We start from the raw sequence: 21,035 nt of genomic DNA, 5'->3' as shown, positions 1-21,035 counted from the left end.
ATTAGATTAATTTAATCTAAAGGCCCATTTTGGTCCGCGGTAATAGGGGTCTGGAATGAACTATTCCAATTTTAAATATTTGATTGGGCAGAATCAGAATCTCGTTTTCATTTCTGCTGGAATGGCAATTTCCAATTTGAATGAATGGGTATTTCCTTTCCTCCTTCCTCCCTTGAATGAAATCCTATTTCAACTGATTTCAATTCTCATTTGATTCCTGTATAAATTAAATAGACTATAAACTAAACAGACCCTAAATGTTAGATTCCTAAACGAATAGCTTTCTTTTAATTGATAATCATTGTATATGTCTGTAGGGGATATCAGTTGGTTTTTCATAGAAGATGAAAACTATATTTGGCTCACAATGATAATCAATCTGGACTTTCATACTTTACCTTTTTCAATAAAGAAAAAAGAAAAATGAAATGAAAGGAAAAGAAAAGAAAAATCTGGATGGAGACGGTGAAAGGATCATTAATATAATAAACATGTATGTATGTGTGATAGTCATTGGGTAATGTCTTCGTGTAAACCTCTAACATGCATGTATGTGTGATAGAACAGATGAATAGATAGATGATTTTCAATTTCCCTAATTGAAACTTTGTCGTTTCTCTGTTTTCCATTTTAGATATTGTTTAGCTTTGATAGTATTATAACATAGACATGTCCATGGCATCTTCTCCTAGAACCGGATTGTTTCTCTCTCCTCTCTCTACCACTTCAACGTCTTCCTCTTGTCCTTCTATCACTCTTCTTATTGTTACTGATCATTTTCTACCACTCGGACAATTACCGGCTGGCTTGGAAGGCGCAATTCATCCCAATTTTTGGCACACATAAAATTGAAGAGTTGATGGATCGGTCAAATGCCCAGCCAAAGAAGTTGCAGATCCAAACGATTCATCAAAAAACATACCGAACCCTTAGGATATGTTTGGTTTGAAGAAAAAGGTAGGGAAAGGAAGGGAAAGAGGGAAAACAATACAAGATTTCTAAGGCTCTGTTTGGTTTGTGGGAAGATTTGGGTGAGTTTGGAAAAGATGGGATGGAAAAGTGTAAAAATTTAACTTTCCATTGCTTTGTTTTATTGGAATGGGATGGGATGGGAAAATGTAAAAGGGACCGAAATGGCACTATTCACCTTAATGTATATAAATATATTAAGTTGAAATGTGTACATAAAAAGGCTTGAGGATGAGGGAAATAGAATCTAAGAGTATCTTTTGCCTTTTTTTCATTGAAATTACAAGAATGCCACTCTCTACCAACTCTCTCTGTTTTGTTTTTTTCTTTCAAATTACAAGAATACCACTCTCTCCTACCAACGCTTTCAAATTACAAGAATGCCACTCTTACAAATTACAAGAATGTCATCTCTCTCCTTATAAATTACAAGAATGCCACTCTCTTCAATTGAGGGAGACCTCAGCTCGGCATCTCGGCTACTAGGGGACCGGCAATCAAAGGTAATCGAGTTCAAGTTGAGCCAAGCTCAAACTTCTAAACTCAAGCTCAAGTCTCTAATTCGAATCGAGCCAAAGCTAGACAACACCTTGACCACTGAGGGAGAGCTCGGCTCGGCACCTCGGTCACTGAGGGAGATCTCAGCTCAACACCTCGACAAGCGAGGGAGACCTCAGCTCAACACCTTGTCAACTAAGGGAGACCTTAGCTCGACACCTCGCCTGCTAGAGAAACCTCATCTCGACACTTCGGCAACTAAGGGAGACCTCGGTTTGGCACCTCGGCAATTGAGGGAGACCTCGACTCAACACCTTGGTTGCTTGAGAGACCTGCAATCAAACGTAGCCGAGCTTGAACTTTCAAGCTTTTGACTCGAGCTCGAGCTCAAATCTCTAATTCAAATCGAGCTCAAGCGAGCCCCTGCAACGCAGGGCCCCCTTCGCTAGTAAATATATTAAGATGAAATGTGTACATAAGAAGGCCTAAGGATGAGGGAAATGGAATCTAACAATGTTTTTTGCCTTTATTTCTTAGAAACTACAAGAATGCCACTCTCTACCAAGTCTTTCTCTTTTGCTTTTTTTTTCTTTCAAATTACAAGAACGCTACTCTCTCTTACCAACCCTCTCTCTCTCTCTTGCTTTTTTTCTTTCAAATTACAAGAATGTTACACTCTCTCATACCAACTCTCTCTCTCTCTCTCTTTTTTCTAATAAATTACAAGAATAACATCTCTCTCTCCTTACAAATTACAAGAATGCCACTCTCTCTCCAATTGAGGGAGACCTCATCTCAGCATCTCGACAGCTAGGGGACTTGTAATCAAAGGTAATCGAGTTCAAGCTGAGCCAAGCTTGAACTTCTGAGCTCAAGCTCAAGTCTCTAATTCGAATTGAGCTCGAGCTAGACGACACCTCGACCAGTGAGGGAGACCTCGGCTTGGCACCTAGGTCACTGAGGGAGATCTCGGCTCAGCACCTCGATAACTGAGGAAGACCTCAGCTCGGAACCTTGTCAACTAAGGGAGACCTTAGCTCGACACCTCACCTCATAGGGAAACTTCAACTTGACACTTCAGCAGCTGAGGGAGACCTCGGTTTGGCACCTCAGCAATTGAGGGAGACCTCAGCTCAGCACTTTGATTGCTTGAAAGACTTGCAATCAAAGCTAGCCGAGCTTGAACTTTCAAACTTTTGACTCGAATTGAGCTCAAGCTCGAGCTCAAGTCTCTAATTCAAATCGGGCTCGAGCTTAATAGCTTATGAGCAAACCCCTGCAACGCAAGACCCCCTTCGCTAGTATTAATATTAAAGTGATGTGTACCTCCAAAATCAAGCCTTGTGGTGGATACGTTCCTCAGTACAAGTTTGGTTGTTTAGGCCTCCATTAACATCTCTGAATTGGGAAAAGACAAGCCTACCTCTCAATCATTTAAGCAAAGTGTCAAACATGTACGGAAATATTTTTCTACAAGACTCGACACATGAAAGAGAGGTATATTGTGCTCTATGCTGTACTTATGCATGTCTACAAGTTTCCAATAAATCCGAGCCAAATGCACCACACCATCTCAGTTTTTGTTTGTGAAGCTAGCCTTTCTCTTGGTTATTTGCCTTTGTTTTAGCCTTTATGTTTTTCTTTCTATGAGTGAAGAGCTAAAGATGAAGGTCTCATATACTGTTGTGTGTGTGGTGCTGCTTCTGAGTGAAGCCCAGCTCTCAGTGTCTATTACCTGCAACTTTTCTCAGTTGAGTCCATGCTCAAATGCACTTGTTGAAAAATAGTAAAGAGAGAGCAAATGGAACTTACCGGTAATCGCTTTCCTTTACTGAAGTTGTAGTGATTTGAAGTTGTTGCAAGAACTCGAAACTGGAAATTACAAGAAGATGGAGGGCTGAGTCGTGCCACTTGGTCACTCTCCTTAAAACCGTATTTGACCCCTACGGTGCAGTTGGGTGATCGCGAACCGGTCGCAAAGATAAAACAGCCCATAGGCCACTAGTAGGCATGCACTCGCTTACTAGACCTCTGCGAACCACTGAAGATTGATACTCAGATTTCTCAGAGAAAAGAAAATCGAAAATGGTGTGTCTTCTTGACTGGGTCGGCCAGCACTCCTTTTATAGAGTACTCTCAGACCCGAATGGACACAGATGTGTCCTTTCAGACAGGAGCCTCTTCAGAACAGTGCACCTGTTCGAAGAGGCACAAGGAGGAAGAAGAGACACGAAAAAAAAAAGGAAAACAATTTATTTAAAAATTAAATTCGAATTTGAAGAGACACGTCTTAAAATTGAAAAGGTGTAATTCGGATAAAACAAATGATTCAGTGCATTGCGTGTACACGTATACGTACATGTGCACCCACGCCCACGCCCCGACCCGACTCGACTTGTGCGTCTAAAAAGCACCCCCAACCCCCCCCCCCTTACATGCATGGAATATCTATAGTCTTCTCCTCCCACCCCTTTCCCAAGCAATGTGGGACAAGGAGTCATTCAAGAGAGGAAAGGACAAAAATAAAAGAGGGAGGAGAGAGATTCTTGTAAATTTGAATCTCCCTCCAACAATCCTTCACAAGATTCAAAATTACAAGAAGATCTTACAATCTGAGCATCGTAGTGAGAAAAGTATTCATGGTGATGATTTTTGGACTTCAATCAACACTTAGGTATGATAGGTTATGGTACAAAGTACGGGCGGAGTCAGACTCCTTTAACCTTTCCTCCTTATCGTAACTGACTAACAGACCAACCAAATCAACTCACCAGTTCTTTAGTGGTTCTTTTGTTTTGGAACATTTCGGCCTTGTTCCCCTCTTGGAATCATAAGTGTTTTCGAGAGTTCTTTAGTGGTTCTTTTGTTTTGGAACATTTCAGCCTTGTTCCCCTCTTGGAATCATGAGTGTTTTCGAGAGTCATCCCAAGATCTCTCTTAGAAGCGGCCATACTTCACACTCACTTAGGATAGTTATTAGTGTGCACTGCTCACACTATTCCTAATTAATTAAGAGCCTCATGCTCAACCTCCTCAATCTGCAGTGAGCACTATCTTACCTCGGCATCTTAAATGGGACACAAATGATAGTGCTTTCCCAAGTCATCTAACCACTCGTTTTTATCCATTCAACATAATTCTAGGGATCGCCTTTCACATAGGTTGGATGTCCATCACTAATGACTTCATAACAGGCTTCAGCCCCATTCCTACCGATGCCTCATAAACCACCTTAGAAATTTGTGGTTTGGTTAACGAATCTGCAAGGTTCCTTTCAGACCTTACAAAATCCAGAGCGATCGTACCTTCGTTGAGGTATTGTCTTACCAGGTTATGCCTTAAGCAGGATGTGCCTTCTTTTATCGTTGTACATCTTGTTCTTGGCTCTGGCTATTGCTGTTTGGCTATCACAATGGAGAGATATGGACGGAACCGATCGCGGCCAAAGTAGTATATCTGCTAGCAAGTTCCTTAGCCACTCTACCTCGGACCCTGCCAATTCTAGTGCAATGAACTCGGCCTCCATTGTTGAACTTGTATTGCATGACTGCTTTACCAATTTTCACGATAATGCTCCTTCACGTAGAGTAAATACATATTCACTGGTGGAAGTACTATCTTTTGAAACTGAAATCCAATTTGCATTAGTAAAGCCTTCTAAAATAGGAGGAAAACCTGAGTAATGTAATCCAAAATTTATGGTTCCTTTTAAATATTTTAATAATCTTACTAAAGCCTTCCAATGTTCATTTTCGGGATTATGAGTATGCTAACTTAATTTTCCCACAGCTATAGTTATGTCTAGTCTTGTACAGTTCATTAAGTAGGATACAGATCCAATTATACTTGCATACTCCTTTTGTGAAACAAGTTCTCCTACATGTTTCTTTAAGTGAATACTACAACCAAGAGGTGTTTTCACCGGTTTACAGTCATAGTGTCCAAATTTCCTAAGAATACTTTCTACATAATGTGATTAGGAGATAACAAAGTTTCCTTATTCTTTATGGATTTTAATCCCCAAGATTACATCAGCCTCACCCAAGTCATTGGTATCAAATTTGGACATTAGAAAGTGTTTTGCTTCTTTTACTACCTTTAGACTAGTTTCCATTATTAGCATATCATCAACATATAGACAGATCATGACTCCTTTATTATTTTCAAATTTGCTATAGACACATCTATCAGAATCATTTCTGCTATATTCATTAGTTACTAACACATTATCAAATTTTTCATGCCATTGTTTGGGAGCTTGTTTTAAGCCATACAGAGACTTAATTAGTTTACATACTTTATTTTCTTGTCCTGGCATTATGAAGCCTTCAGGTTGCCTAATGTAAATCTCTTCCTCTAATTCCCCTTTAAGAAAGTTGTTTTCACATCCATTTGACGAACTATCAGTTTGTAAATGGATGCTATAGCAAACAAAACCCTAATTGTTGTTAATCTTGCAACCGGGGAGTAGGTGTCAAAGAAGTCTATACCTTTCTTTTGTTTGAACCCCTTAGCAACTAACCTGGCCTTGAATTTATCTATCGTATCATCTGGTTTTAGTTTTTTTTTTTTAAATCCACTTACAATCTACTGCCTTAGTTCTCGGTGTGAGATTTACAAGTTCCCAAGTGTGATTAGTGACTAAGGAGTCTATTTCACTTTTTATGGATTCTTTCCAAAATACTGCATCAGGTGACGTTATAGCTTCCTGATAGGTTACTGGGTCCTATCAGGTTCTTCTTTGTCTTTTACTTCTCCTTAAGTTTGGATCTTGCCTAAGTGAAATACTAGTTTCTTGAGCATTCACTAATTCTTGGTTTCTAACTTGGTTTTGGGAAGGTTCCCTATTTAATGTTTCTTTCCTCCAAGGGAAGATATGCTCAAAGAACTCTACATCTCAGGACTCTATTATTGTGTTACTTTCGACAACATTTCCAATTGTTTTAATTACAAGGAATCGATAAATCGCACTGTTTTGTGCATAACCTATGAACACACAGTCACAGGTTTTTTGTCCTAATTTCTTTCTTTTAGGTTCAGGTATTCCAACCTTTTCTAAGCAGCCCCAAACCCTTAGATAGTTCAAACTAGGTTTTCTGTTATGCCAAAGTTCAAAGGGAATCTGTCATTTCTTCTTAGGTGGTATTCTATTATATAAGTGACAAGACGTTAGAATTGCTTCCCCCCACAAATTCAGAGGTGCACCTAAACTAATTAGCATTGCATTCATCATTTATGTTAGTGTTCTGTTAAGTCTTTCTACAACTCCATTAGATTTAGGTTGATTGGGAGTTGTGGTTTCATGTATAATTCCATTTTCTTCAAAGAATTTTCTAATGGTTTGTCCATCATACTCAGTTCCTCTATCTGTTCTAAGTCTTTTTATTTTCTTTCCTAATTGATTTTCTACTTCAGTTTTGTAGTTTATAAAAACTTGATCAACCTCATATTTTGATCTAAGTAGAACTACTTTTGCATATCTAGAGAAGTCATTTGTAAATGTTATATATTATCTTTTTTCTCCTCTAGCTTCATGACATTTAAGGTCTCCTAGATCACTATGTATAAGTTGTACCAATTTAGTTTCTCCTTGTACACTTTTATGAAGTTTTTTAGTAAATTTTGCTTCTACACATACTTGGCATTTTTCATTTGTAAAATTAATAGGAAAATTCAAAACTCCTAATTTACATAAGCGTTTTAAATAAGGAGCACTACGATGTCCTAGTCTAGTATGCCAAATATCAAAAGATTCAACAATATAAGCAAAAGAATAAGCAATTTTATTCATAATAATATCAAAGATGTTCAGTACAAATAATCCACTAGCATTGTACCATTTTCCAATAAATACATTATTTTTAGTCAACACGGCCTTGTCTACTTCAAATGTGAGTTTTAGTCCTACTTTGTTGAGGAGTGTTCCCAATACCAAGTTCCATCGGATCTCCGGCACATGCAGTACATCATTCAGCATTAGGATTTTTCCTGAAGTTAGTTTCAAGGGCACCATTCCTTTGCCGATGACCTTCAAAGTTTGTGAATTTCCCATGAAGATTTGCTCTCCTTCAGATAGAGTTGTATACTCACAGAAGGAATTATGGTCTCCATAGATGTGCTTGGTAGCACCAGTGTCCAGTACCCACTCCTTCGGCTTATCAACTAAGTTTACCTCAGTTACCACTGCTGCGATAACATCCTCAGTCAAATTAGCTTTCGGTTTCCCAAAGTCCTTCCGGTACTGGCAGTCCTTTTTGTAATGTCCGGGTTTGCCACATACATAGTAGTTCCCTTTCTTTTGTTGTTTCTTGAATTTCTAATCATTTTTCACATTCAAGTTCTTTTTGAATTTTGTAATCTTTTCCTCCACCAGATTGGTTTTGGAAAACTGATCCTCGTCTTTCTTTCTGTTATTTTTTTCAATCTTAATTTGGACTACTACTTGGTCCAAAGTAGTGTCCTTCCTCTTATGTTTCATACTAGTCTTGAAATCATTCCATGTATGTGACAGTTTCTCTATGAGAGAACCGATAATGAATTCATCTGGCAGCACCATGCCTTTTTTTGCTAATTCCCCCACAAGAACCTGGAACTCATCTATTTGAGCGAACACATCCATGTCTTCTTTCATAGTGAAGTACAAGAAGTTGAAAATTACATATTTCTTGTTTCCAGCATTTCTATAGCATACTTAGTGTCCAAAGCAATCCAAATTTCATAGGCATAATTGTAGGAAGAATAAACAATATATAGTTCATCGGACAAGCAGTTTAAGATATGGTTGGTGCAGAGGTGGTCGGCTGTAGTCCAATGTTCTGCAACAATAGAATAGGCTGATTCCTCCATGTTTAATGGGTTTGGTTCAGTCAAAATGAAATCTATCCCTAACTGTTCTAAGGCAAACAACAGGTGTTGTCTCCAACGCTTGTAGTTGGTTCCATTGAAGGGTTCAATTTTAGAGAAATCAGGAACTGTTGATAGTATCCGGTTCCTCATGAAGGGGTTAACAGAGATAGGTTCTATAAATACGGTTCTAAGAATGTTGAAAAATAGTAAAGAGAGAGAAAATGGAACTCATCGGTAATCGCTTTCCTTCGTCAAAGTTGCAGTGATTTGAAGTTGTTGCAGGAACTCAAAACTGGAAATTGCAAGAAGATGGAGGGTTTAGTCGTGCCACTTGGTCACTCTCCTTAAAACCGTATTTTCCCCCTACGGTGTAGTCGGGTGATCACAAACTGGTCGCCAAGATAAAACAGCCCACAGGCCACTAGTAGGCGTGCACTCGCTTACCAGACCTCTGCGAACCACTAAAGATTGATGCTCAGATTTCTTAGAGAAAAGAAAGTCAAAAATGGTGTGTCTTCTTGATTGGGTCGGCCAACACTCCTTTTATAGAGTGCTCTTAGACCCGAATGGACACAAATGTGTCCTTTCAGACAGGAGCCTCTTCAGAATAGTACACCTGTTCGAAGAGGCACAAGGAGGAAGAAGAGACATGAAAAAAAGGAAAACAATTTATTTAAAAATTAATTTTGAATTTGAAGAGACGTTTTAAAATTGAAAATGTGTAATTCGGATAAAACTAATGATGCAGTGCATCTTGCGCGTACATGTACACGTACACGCGCACCCACGCCCCGGCTCGGCTCGGCTACCCATAGAGGGAGCAAAACTACAAATATACTCTACTTCCATTCCTTTCCCAAGCAATGTGGGACAATGAGTCATTCAAGGGAGGAAATGACAAAAATAAAAGAGGGATGAGAGAGATTCTTGTAAATTTGAATCTCCCTCCAACAATCCCCCACAAGATTCAATATTACAAGAAGATCGAACAATCTGAGCATCGCAATGAGAAAAGTATTCATGGTGATGTCTTTTGGACTTCAATCAACACTTAGGTATGATAGGTTATGTTACAGAGTATGGGTGGATTCAAACTCCTTCAACCTTTCCTCCTTATCGTAATTGGCTAACCAACCAACCAACCAACTCAACTCACCAGTTCTTTAGTGGTTCTTTCGTTTTGGAACATTTCGGCCTTATTCCCCTATTGGAATCATGAGTGTTTTCGAGAGTCGACCTTAGATCTCTCTTAGGAGTGGCCATACTTCACACTCACTTAGGTCAGTTATTAGTGTGCACTACTCACACTATTCCTAACTGATTAAGAGCCTCATGCTCAACCTCCTCAATCTGGAGTGAGCACTATCTTACCTCGGCATCTGAAATGGGACACAAATGATAGTGTTTTCCCAAATCATCTAGCGACTCGTTTTTACCTATTCAACCTAATTCTAGGGATCTTCTTTCACATAGGTTGGGTGTCCATTACTAATGACTTCGTAACAGGTAGGCATGTTCATGGGTCGGGCTGGATTGGGCTCGGGTTGGTCTTTTACTCTTCATTAATGGAAATATGTTAGGCCTGAGCCTGAAGCCCGACCTAATAAAAAAATTAGAATTTTTCTCTATTCAATAATCAATATAAATCAGAATTTATTTACATTAAAAAAAGAATATAAATTCAATATAAATTCGGAATTCAATAATTAATATAAATCAGAATTTATTTACATTAAAAAAGAATATAAATTCAATATAAATTCTAAATTCAATAATCAATATAAATCAGAATTTATTTACATTAAAAAAAAAGAATATAAATTCTGAATTCAATAATCAATATAAATCAGAATTTATTTACATTAAAAAATAATATAAATTCAATATAAATTATGAATTCAATAATCACTATAAATCAGAATTTATTTACATTAAAAAAAGAATATAAATTCTGAATTCAATAATCAATATAAATCATAATTTATTTACATTAAAAAATAATATAAATTTAATATAAATTTTGAATTCAATAATAAATATAAATCAGAATTTATTTACATTAAAAAAAGAATATAAAGAGGGGAAAGAGGATGTGAAGAAGAAGGATTTGGTAGGAAAAAGAAGGGAAAGAGGCAAAGAAGTTAAAAAAAGAGGGGTATTTGATTAGGGCTTTTAGGTTTAATTATAAGTCGGGCCGGACTACTTTGACAAATCCCGTGCCCAACTCGAATTTATTGTGGGTTGGGCTTTTTGGCCCGAGGTTAAGCTCGCGTGCCCATATACCTATTCATGCCCGTCCAGGGGCCGAGTTCCTACCAATGCCTCATAAACCACATTAGAAGTTTGTGGTTTGGTTAACGAATCTGTAAGGTTCCTTTCAGACCTTACAAAATCCAGAGCGATCGTACCTTCGCTGAGGGTCTCATATACTTCTGTATGTGATGCTGGTGGTGGTGCTTCTGAGTGAAGCACAACTCTCAGTGTCTGTTACCTGCAACTTTTTTGCAGTTGAGTCCATGCTCAAATGCACTCGTCAACAACAGCCCTCCCTCCAAGTTGTTATGTGATTAAGTTAAGGGAGCAGAGGCCATGCTTTTGCCAATACCTGAGAGATCCAAGCCTCGGTCAGTATGTTAACTCCCCAAATGCCAAGAAGGTAGTCAGCTCTTGTGGTGTTTCCATCCCCAACTGCTAGGTTCGATTTAGAGCTTCCATGCTAAGCTGGGTCAGAAAATAAAACAGTCCCTATGAAAGTATTTGCACTTAGTTTGCTTTTTACTTGTACTGTTTTGGTAGCTACATGGAATAACTGTGGGTCTGTGGCAGGCTAGAACCATGAACACCTGGTTTAAGGTCTGTGGCAGGTTAGAACCACTTAGTTTGCTTGTCCTCTCTCTTTCTCTCTTTCTCTAAGACTGTAAGATGGTTTGAATAAGATCACTATTTGGTGACTCCATGGTAGTAAATACTGCTTGCACCTCCTCAAATTTGTCTCCAAAAGAATATTTCCCACTAAATATTGAAAAGCAACAATGCCATGAACAAACAAACAAGTGAAGCTAGAGGGTAAAGATTGCTAACCGAATTAAGGATGACTTCAGCAAGTATATATATAGAAAAATATATTCATTGATAGAACAGAGAAAACAAGGAACAAAACAATACAACCAGCACGGGAAACACAAACAGAAGAAGAAGAAGAACAAAACAATACTTCACTCTCTACCTGCCGTGAATTGCTGCCACACATCTTTATACATCTCTCAATTCATAATAGAGATGTGTGGCTCCAATTCACTGTGGATAGAGAGGGTAGGAAAAGTGAGTAGGAAATCCCGAGTGCATTGTGCGATCAAGGCATTCCTTGACAAGATTAGACAAACCCATTTGTTACACTAGGCATAGATTGGCCCTTTGAAGCCCTGGTCCATCAGGTTGTAGGTGGCCATCAAATCACGCAAGTGCTGAAAATAAGAAGTTACAGGTGGCGTTTGATAAATTTTAAATCTGAAATCTGAAAAGTTAGAAAAGATATTATTTGAATTTGAAATGTAAAAAGAAGTATAAATTCTTTTCTATTTTCTAGAAGCTCTGAATAGATAAATTTATTTGTGTTGAATCAAACCTTCAACATCTAAAATTCTATGATTTTACTATTTTATCCATAGAATAAAATATTTGGTAAAAATTATAAAAATAAATAAAAAAATTTATTAAAATAAAAATAATATTGAAAAACATGAACAAGTTGTAATGAAAAGGTAATAAAATAGTTAATACTTAATAAAAAACAAAATATGTAACCAGCCTTGGCAATCTTTTAGTCAATTCCTTCTTCTTCCTCCCGATTACAGTTCCGCCATTAACCGGGTATCAAGTTCTGACAAGGAGAAAAACAGAGCTCCATGTTTGCGTCGGCTAGAGATACGTCAGCCGTCCAATTAGAATGATTTGCAATCGGTTCAACGACTGGGTCTTTTCCAATCTCTTCGTTATCATCTTCTATGGTTAAAGTGACACTAGGACTGATGGATTCAATGGCTAGCGAAGAAGCAACCTCCATTGTAGACTACAAATGCCAAGGTTGAAGATTTTGGTGGGCGGGACTAGGAGCATGTATGGATTTCAAAAGACTGCGACTTCGAGGCAAAATGAAAAGGTAGACTTCGAGGTTGATGACGTTCTCTGAGAATGCGATTTGTAAATGATCATAGTCTCAGAAGCTGCAAGATTTTTTGGCTTGCCTTGGAAGCAATGGCCCTTCGTAAAATGCAAATCACATTTTCAATCCATTCGAGTCTTGACATTTAGAGAGAGAGAGAGAGAGCAAAGAGGAAGAAGAAGAAGAGGAAAGAATATATATATATATATATATATATAGAGAGAGAGAGAGAGAGAGAAAGAAAGAAGGCCATAGGAGTCACTTGTTGTTGGTTTGTCGCTATATCAAGTGGAGAAGATGAACAACGGGAGGGAGAAATGCATGTCTTTAATTAAAGGTATTTTGGACTTTTAGCTAAGTCTAAACACGTTCAGTGCCTAGCCTGGATCATATTACTTCAGATCTAAAAATTCATTTCAGGCACAAATTAAGATACACTTCTAAACACCTCTAGATCTGAAAAGCAACACTTTCAAACTTTAGAGGCCTGACACTATCAAATGCCACCTTAGACTTTTTTTTTTTTTTTAAGTTTTACTCCAAGTGACTTTACAACAAGGGGTAGCCCATCCCATTAACCCCCAACCCAGGTGTAAGCGGGATACGATCCCAAGTATCTGCTATATTCAATAGGAGACCATGCCAACCAATTGGTTGGCACCTTGCAAAGAATTGCATTAAAGTCACCCATTACAAGGGTTGGAAAATGAGCATTAGGCTCCGTTTAGTTACGGTGCAATCTTATTTGCATTAGTAAAAATGCATGAGAGTGCAAATGAAAAGAATGCAAATTCTGGTCTAATTTTGTAATGGGTTTTAATTCATTCTATTTCATATCTTATTTTACTTCATTTATACTGCAATCAAACAAAAATATATCAGATTTTACTCCCAAATCTTTTGCACTACCATAATTTTAAATCAGTGCAATTTTATATGCACTACAACCAAATGCAACATTCGAGTTAAATTTGCAATTTCTTCAAAGACTTCTTGTCGTTTGTTAGCATCCGGGTGGCCATAGACACAATCAAATGAACATCAGAATTCTACATTAACCATAAACTGCCAGGCATACCAATGCTTTCAACTAGAAAGTAAGTGAAATTAGAAAATTTATTGAGAATTGAATCTCAACGACTTCTACCACAATGAGTTTTTGTAAGGAAACAAATATCAGTGACTCACACTACGCAGTAGTTTCCTTCCTGTTCGTTTACAAATTTCTTACTTAATTTGGTAAGTGCACTTACCCATGTAAATGCTTTTTGGGTAACATTTATCTGGGTAAGTTCACTAATCCATGTTCTTTTAATTCCAGGTAAGTGGTATAATGATTTTTTACTTGGGTTACCCAAGTAAATGTTTCTTGGGTAACATTAATTTGAATAAATTCATTTACCCATGTTCTTTTAATTCCCATGTAAGTGATATAATGATTTTTTACCTATTAAATACAAACGTTAAAATGGACAAACTTGTCCAGTTATGTTTTATAAATTTTTCTCTTAGGTGGAAAAGTTACTTACCCATTTAGGAGATGGATAAATTTTAACCGGGTAGATGAAGCTCCCTTTACCATGGGGCCCTACTACTAAATGCAAAAAGAACACTGTAAAGTTGGTCAATAGAAAAAAGATACCCGTTTATCAACTTTCCTCCTCTTATTTATAAGTAAACAAATGAGGACCAAGTGTCGAACTTTCATGGGACTGCCCCCTCCATAACAATTCCATGCTAGTAGCTTCATGGCAATTTTGGTGACTCTTTAGGCCTGCCACCTCGATCTCAATGGTGAAAGTAACGGGAACTGAATCTAGTAGGCACAACATGATAAATACGTACAATGATTGAAATCTCGATTGGGGAATCTTCAGGCAGCTCCCTCTCAGAAATTGAAATCTCGATTGGGGACTACGGAAATCAAAACCCATGCCACTCCCACCCAATCGAAATTTGTTTCGGCTCCTCCCCCCTCCCCCCTGTCAGTGTAACTTTAGTGTTATACCCGTTATACCCCTCTACGAAACATTAAACGTTATCATTAATCATCTTTTTCCCCATTTCAAACCTATAGCATTTCGAAGCTACAACATCTTCTCCATTTTTTCAAAGTTGTTAAACATCGGAGCAACAACTACAGTGTCTTCCAGGATGTCGTTAATGAATATTTGAATGTTGCTTAGTTCAGTGCTAATGAAAATGAAGTGTTTAATCTCCGAGTAGTTTGAAATATGATACTAAGTATTGCTATTGCAAACGGAAATGCATCATTCAAGTTTCAACAACTAGGAATAACCCACAGAAGTTGTTTTATAGCTGCCGATTAAAATCTAAAGTAATATTTTTAGTGGGACGATATTATTTGTTAGCATTGATATAAGGCATGTATATTGCTAGTGACATGTGTTGCACTTGTAGGAGTAGGTGTTGGATAGCCCGACTAAAAGCGGTTATGTTGGCGTTGCAAATTTTTTGAGTGAACGATTCCTCGAGATTGGTCAGATGAGGTTATAACGGGAAATAATCATGGCAATGTTCTAGAATGCTTTGAAAATGTGGAGAGAGTAGTTGATGCTTGCATAAGGCAGATTGAGTCTATGAAATCAATCCATGAGTTACCTATTGAAAGGATGGTTATAGTTAGGCGACTTGTTTTTCTTCTTTTTTGTTATTATTCTCCTTATACCGGTCTTGTGGAAATAGTTTATCATTATTGGTGAATACGTAGGTTTAGTGTTCTTACAATTGTGTTAAAAGACTCCCCCCTTACGTTCTCATGTTGGTGAACTATTTTGGCGTCTTATTGTAGTTATGTTAGACTTTTAAATATAAGTATATAAACATAAATTGCTAAAAAGATATTTTTTTGTTGACTAAGAAATATTTGTAAATTCATTGAAGATACCTTCTGGCAGGAGGCAGAAAAGCCCAAGCCCAAGCCCACGGGGAAGGCCGACGGAGCGGCCTCTGGGTGATTCTGCCATTTCTGGATGGTGTTGGGATGCTCGATGGGTGAGTGGCAAAAGGAGGGAGTGGTTTTGGTGGCCATTGAACCCCTACGCACCCACCGGAGCAGCCTTCGAGTGATTTTGCCTTTTTCGAAAAGCGGTCCCGGAGGGAAGTAAAGGGGTAGACAAGCAACAGAACCACCTCTGCGGGGTAGAGAGAGATCTCCTAGACGTCCCAAGAGGAGTAGGAGATGCCCCAGGCCAACGGGGAAGGCCGACGGTGGGAAATAGTGCTTTTGCAGAACCACCATTTCCCACTGTCAAGTTAATGGTTGACCGGAAGGTGTCGGGATGCTCAGTGGGTGACTGGCAATTGGAGGGAGTGGGTATGGTGGCCATCAAACCCCTCTACACCCACCGGAGCGGCCTTCGAATGATTTTACCATTTCTGAGAAGCGGTCCCGAAGGGGGGATACGGGGATAGATGGGGGGTGAAACCACCTCCATGGAGTGGGGAGAGATCTCCTAAACGTTCTAGAGGAGGGAGAGGCACCCTAGGACAATGGGGAAGGCCGACGTAGAACCACCGTTTCCCACCGTTTCCCACCGTCGACCCGGGCCATCGAACCGATGGGCAACCGAAATGTGTCGGGGTGCTCGATGGGTGAGTAGCAGTTGGAGGGAGTGGGTTTGGCAGTCATCGAACCCCTTCACATCGGCCGGAGTAGCCTCCGGGTGATTCTGCCATTTTTGTGAAGAGGTCCTGGAGGGGGGCGTGGGGTTAGATGGGCGGCGGAACTACCTCCACGGAATGGGGAGAGGTCTCTTGGACCTCCCCAGAGGAGGTAGAGACACCCCAGGCCAATGGGGAAGGCCGACAGTGGGAAGCGGTGCTTTTGCAGAACCATCATTTCACACTATCGGCTCAGGCCGTCAGGCCAATTGGCGATCGGAAGGTGTCGAGATGCTTGGTGGGTGAGTGGCAGTTGGAGGGAGTGGGTTTGGTGGCCATCAAACCCCTCTGCACCCGTCGAGAGGGGGGATGCGAGGGTAGACAGGGGGCAGAACCACCTCCACTGAGTGGGAAGAGGGATCCTGGACGTCCACAGAGGAGGCGGAGATGCCCCGAGGCAAGGGGGATGGCTGACGGTGGGAAACGGTGGTTCTACAAAAGCACTGTTTCCCACCGTCGATTGAATGACCAAGGCCAATGGGCGACCGGAAGGTTTCAGGATGCTAGGTGGGTGAGTGGCACTTAGAGGGAGTGGGTTTGGTGGCCATCGAACCTCTCTACACAAGCCGAAGTAGCCTCCGGGTGATTCTGTAATTTCTGAGAAGGGGTCCCGGAGGGGGGGTACAAGGGTAGACGGGCGGCGGAACCACCTCCACGGAGTGGAGAGACGTCTCCTAGACGTCCCTTAGAGGAGGCAGAGACACTCCGTTTCCCACCGCCAGTCTAGGCCGATGGGAAACCGTAAGGTGTTGGGATGATCTGTGGGTCATTTAGTGTAGATTGTCCATTGACTCATGAACTAATAGATAAATACATTTAGTTTCATTTGACGCCCCTGTAAAACCATCAACCCAAGTGTACGTGTAGTTGGGCCATTAGGGCATGGTACTAGCTTAAAAGAGTTCCACAAAAAAACTAAAAAAAGCAATGATAAAGGGAAATTTCCAACACTCTAGGCTTTCAACTTTGTTGGACCTATCCCTACTCAATGGGTGCCTTGCACGTGCTCCTATAGTGTCCTGTGTTACCACATCGCTTGCAATGAATCTCCTCTCAATAGGCTGGGACTCAATCCATTTGGTCCGGGGCCGGCCCGATGGTAGTTTGGTCTTCGGTGGGTGAAGTGTAGATTGATGTCTGCACTCATAGACAATGACATGGCTGTTGAAGGCAATTCATCGGACAACATAGGGTGTATCGGCTAAGAGTATATGACCCTATGTTTTTCAATCATGAAGGGTCAACAAATTCATACACATTCCACTCCGTGTACAATATGACCATGCATGCATGTGCACATGGGAGGCCACTCATTTGCCACTCCTTACAATGGCACATCTACGGGTCCAATCGAATGGTATACTGCCTTCCCCCTTCATGACCTCGAACTCATGAACAGACGCACTGATAACTTGGAACTGGATGTGTTGCGAATTGTCACATGCAACTTCTCTTTGGTCATTCTCCCGATCGGTGTTGTGCGGTCTCGGGATTCATAATGTCACCTCCAAAGAAGTTTCATCAATTTCAACCGAAATGTTTTCAGCATGGTCATCATAGGCTAATCACGAGTGTTTGACACCCATCCATTGAACATCTCTACAATATTTGACGAAATTTGGTCATACCGCATTCCTAGAAACTTGGAGTTTGCCTAATGCTCAGGTTTAGTGGCCTTTACCCTAATGCCAACGCGTTCATTCAATGTGAAAAGCCTCCCCATTAGTGACTCCTTCGATAAACAAACCTGGATTTTAAACATTACAACATTTATTGCATCATGCAACTCCTTCGATAAGCGAAGCCGTGTCATGTCAATTTTAGATTTTCCATGAGGTGTCGACAACAAAAGGCATGCAAATCTGGTTGAAAAATCTGCTAGACCGCACCCACCAAGCTATTGCCCTTATCTGAAACAATCACAGCATCTCTGTCATCACTGATTGCTGTTTTAAGATCCCCAATAAACCATGTGCAATCCTCAACAAACTAAGCGGGGACAACGGAAAATTCCATGGGAAACATCCCATTGTTGGCATCTATCGCGGTGGTGGCTAGTAGCTTCCCTTAGTATTTCCCATTTAAGAGCACCCCATCTACAAATAACAGTGGCCGACACCCATAGCAAAATCCATGGAGATATGCATGGAATGCTAAGAAGAGTCGCTTGAAACGGCCATCTTCATCGATACTATAAGTGACATACGAACCTGGATTAGACTCGACAATCTTCTCACAGAACCATGGAATACGTGAGTAAGAGTCATCATCGTTGTCATCAATTAGAACCTTTGAAACCTCTTTCCCTCTCCAAGCCTGTTGATACGTTAACTGCAAGGCATGGAGGTGGTTCCGCTACCTGTCTACCCCCGCACCCCCCCCCCCCTTTGGGAATGTTTCTTGGAAATGGTAGAATCACCTGGAGGCCGCTCCAACGGGTGCGGAGGGGTTCAATAGACACCAAACCCACTCCCTCCTACTGCCACTCACCCACCAAGCATCCCGACACCTTCTAGTCACCCAACAGCTCGATAGCTCGAACCGACGGTAGGAAACGGTGGTTTTGCAAAAGCATCGTTTCCCAATTGGTCTGGGGTGTCTCCACCTCCTCTGGGTATGTCCAAGAGACCTCACCCCATCCTGTGGAGGTGGTTTCGCCCCCCATCTACCCCCACACCCCCCTCTGGGACCGCTTCTCAGAAATGGTAGAATCACCCGAAGGCCGCTCCAACGAGTGTGGAAGGGATCGATAGCCACCCAACCCACTCTCCTACTGCCACTCACCCACCTTGCATCTCGACACCTTCTGGTCACCCATCGGCCCAATAACTTAAGCCGATAGTAGAAAACAGTGGTTCTACAAAAGCACTGTTTCCCACCGTCGGCCTTCCCCGTTAGCCCTAATGCATCTCCGCTTGTCTACCCTTGCACCCCCCCCTCTGGGACCACTTCTCAAAAATGGAAGAATAACTCGACCGGTGCGGAGGAGTTCGATGGCCACCAAACCCACTCCCTCCTACTACCACTCACTCACCGAGCATCCCAACGCCTTCTAGTTTCCCATCAGCTTGACGGTGGGAAACGATGGTTCTGCAAAAGCACTGTTTCCCACCGTTGGCCTTCCCCGTTGGCCCAGAACGTCTATGCCTCCTCTGGGGACGTCAAAGAGACCTCTCCCCACCCTGTGGAGGTGGTTCCGCTGCCCGTGTACCCCCGCACCCCCCTCCAGGACCGCTTTTTGAAAATGGCAGAATAACCCGAAGGCCGCTCTAGCGGGTTCAATGGCCACCAAACCCACTCCCCCTACTACTACTCACCCCCCGACTCCTTCCGGTCGCCCATCGGCCCGACGGTCAGAGTCGATGGTGGGAAATGGTGGTTCTACAAAAGCACTATTTCCCACCATTGGCCTTCCTTGTTTGGTCTCCACCTCCTCTGGGGTCGTCTAAGAGACCTCTCCCCACCCCGTGGAAGTGGTTCCGCCACCTGTCTACCCCTGGCCCCCCCTCTAGGACCACTTCTCGGGAATGGAAGAATCACGTGGAAACCGGTTGTAATTGTTACTTCACATTGCTTTGTGCCATTACATGTTGAGAGCAAAAATTTGATCATAAGTCACATCACACAATGGGACAATACTTCTATGGAAATAAGGTTTCGCCGGACAATATAAAAAAAAAAAAAATTTGTATTACTTTAAGCTATTCATCTGTAAATTTATATAGTTAGAGATGCTCAACCGTTAGCTTCGGTTTTCAATCATCCTCATAACATGTGCAATTAGCTTCGGTGATGAGACGGCTAGAAATTAGCTCCGATGATCAGATGATTAACGGCTCCGAGAAACGGCTTTGAAAAAAGGAGAAGAGATTGTAGTTTCGAAATGTTGTAGGTTCGAAATGAGGAAGAAGAAGATGAAAAGACGTTGTAGCTTTTTGTAGAGCTCCAGTGATCCAGTGATTAACAACTCTGTGAAACAGCTCTGATGGAAAAGAATATATTGTAGGTTCGGAATGAGAAAGAAGACGATGAAAAGACGTTGTAGCTTTTCGTATTGCTCCGGTGATGTGGTGGTTAACGGCTCTAAAAAACTGCTCTGAAAAATGAAAAAGAGGATGTTGTAGGTTCGAAATAACGAAGAAGACGAAAAAAAGACGGTGCAACACTTTTCGTAGAGGGGTATAATCGATATAACACTAAAATTACGCTGACGTGGGGAGGAACCGAAACAAATTTTGAATTTATTAGATGAGAGTGGCGTGTCCGTACGTATCCCAATCGGAATTTCCATTTCCAGGAGAAACTGCCTAAAGAAACCCAACATATTTTTTAACGTGCTTTCAATGCTGTGCCTACTCATCCGGAATGAGGAGGTAACATCAATTTCAGAATAATTAATCTGGAGAGTCCCGATAATCTCGATCTCTCTCTTTTTCAAATTAGTTCGGTTGCCAAATGAAATTTTTTTCTTTGTTAGGTGAAATGGTGAATCAAGATGTGGACAGTTTCATCCATTTTCTATCCGAAGTACTCAGCCTAGATTTCCACCTCGAGCCGGTTTTCATCTCAAGAGAAAATCATGATTTGAAATTATGTCTTTATAGTCTTAAGATGAAGATAGATTAGATAGGCTTATGAATTTATCCTGCAGCCGGGCTCACTGTTGGCTGACAATCAAGCCGTTAATAGCTTATATTTTATATTATTTTGTATGTATTTATTCTCTTCCATATTTATCCTCAAGTAAAACTTCAAACATGTATATGAAAATATTTCTGTACTAGATTCCGACTGTTTTTTTTGGTACTGAACTCGAGACTTGAAAGAGACGTTAACTGTGTTCTTTGGTTTGCTTACGTCTATAAATTGCCAATAA

General features: G+C 40.7%; 1 protein-coding gene across 1 annotated transcript; it reads left to right on the top strand.

The window, feature by feature from the left end:
- The first annotated feature begins 3,131 nt into the window (after window positions 1-3,131).
- On the top strand, window positions 3,132-11,008 carry LOC148854914 (uncharacterized). The gene is made up of 4 exons (XM_088984867.1): window positions 3,132-3,242; window positions 7,681-7,734; window positions 10,684-10,747; window positions 10,857-11,008. The coding sequence occupies exons 1-4, from the start codon at window positions 3,132-3,134 to the stop codon at window positions 11,006-11,008; spliced, it is 381 nt and encodes a 126-aa protein (XP_088840993.1).
- The last annotated feature ends 10,027 nt before the right edge of the window (window positions 11,009-21,035 follow it).

The sequence above is a fragment of the Nelumbo lutea genome, chromosome 4 (genome assembly GCF_056320005.1).
Source record: "Nelumbo lutea isolate HS-2025 chromosome 4, American lotus-T2T, whole genome shotgun sequence".
Lineage (NCBI taxonomy): Eukaryota > Viridiplantae > Streptophyta > Magnoliopsida > Proteales > Nelumbonaceae > Nelumbo > Nelumbo lutea.
Note: the sequence above shows the minus strand (reverse complement) of the source record. Positions and strands in the feature narration are given on the sequence as shown.

What these genes read in the sequence shown, in the direction of transcription:
- LOC148854914 (XM_088984867.1), top strand. Translation starts at nt 3,132, where the DNA reads ATGAAGGTCTCATATACTGTTGTGTGTGTGGTGCTGCTTCTGAGTGAA. An exon ending in GTCCTTTTTGTAATGTCCGG is followed by an intron (nt 7,735 to 10,683) that starts GTTTGCCACATA and finishes CGAATCTGTAAG; the next exon opens with GTTCCTTTCAGACCTTACAA. An exon ending in TGAGGGTCTCATATACTTCT is followed by an intron (nt 10,748 to 10,856) that starts GTATGTGATGCT and finishes CGTCAACAACAG; the next exon opens with CCCTCCCTCCAAGTTGTTAT.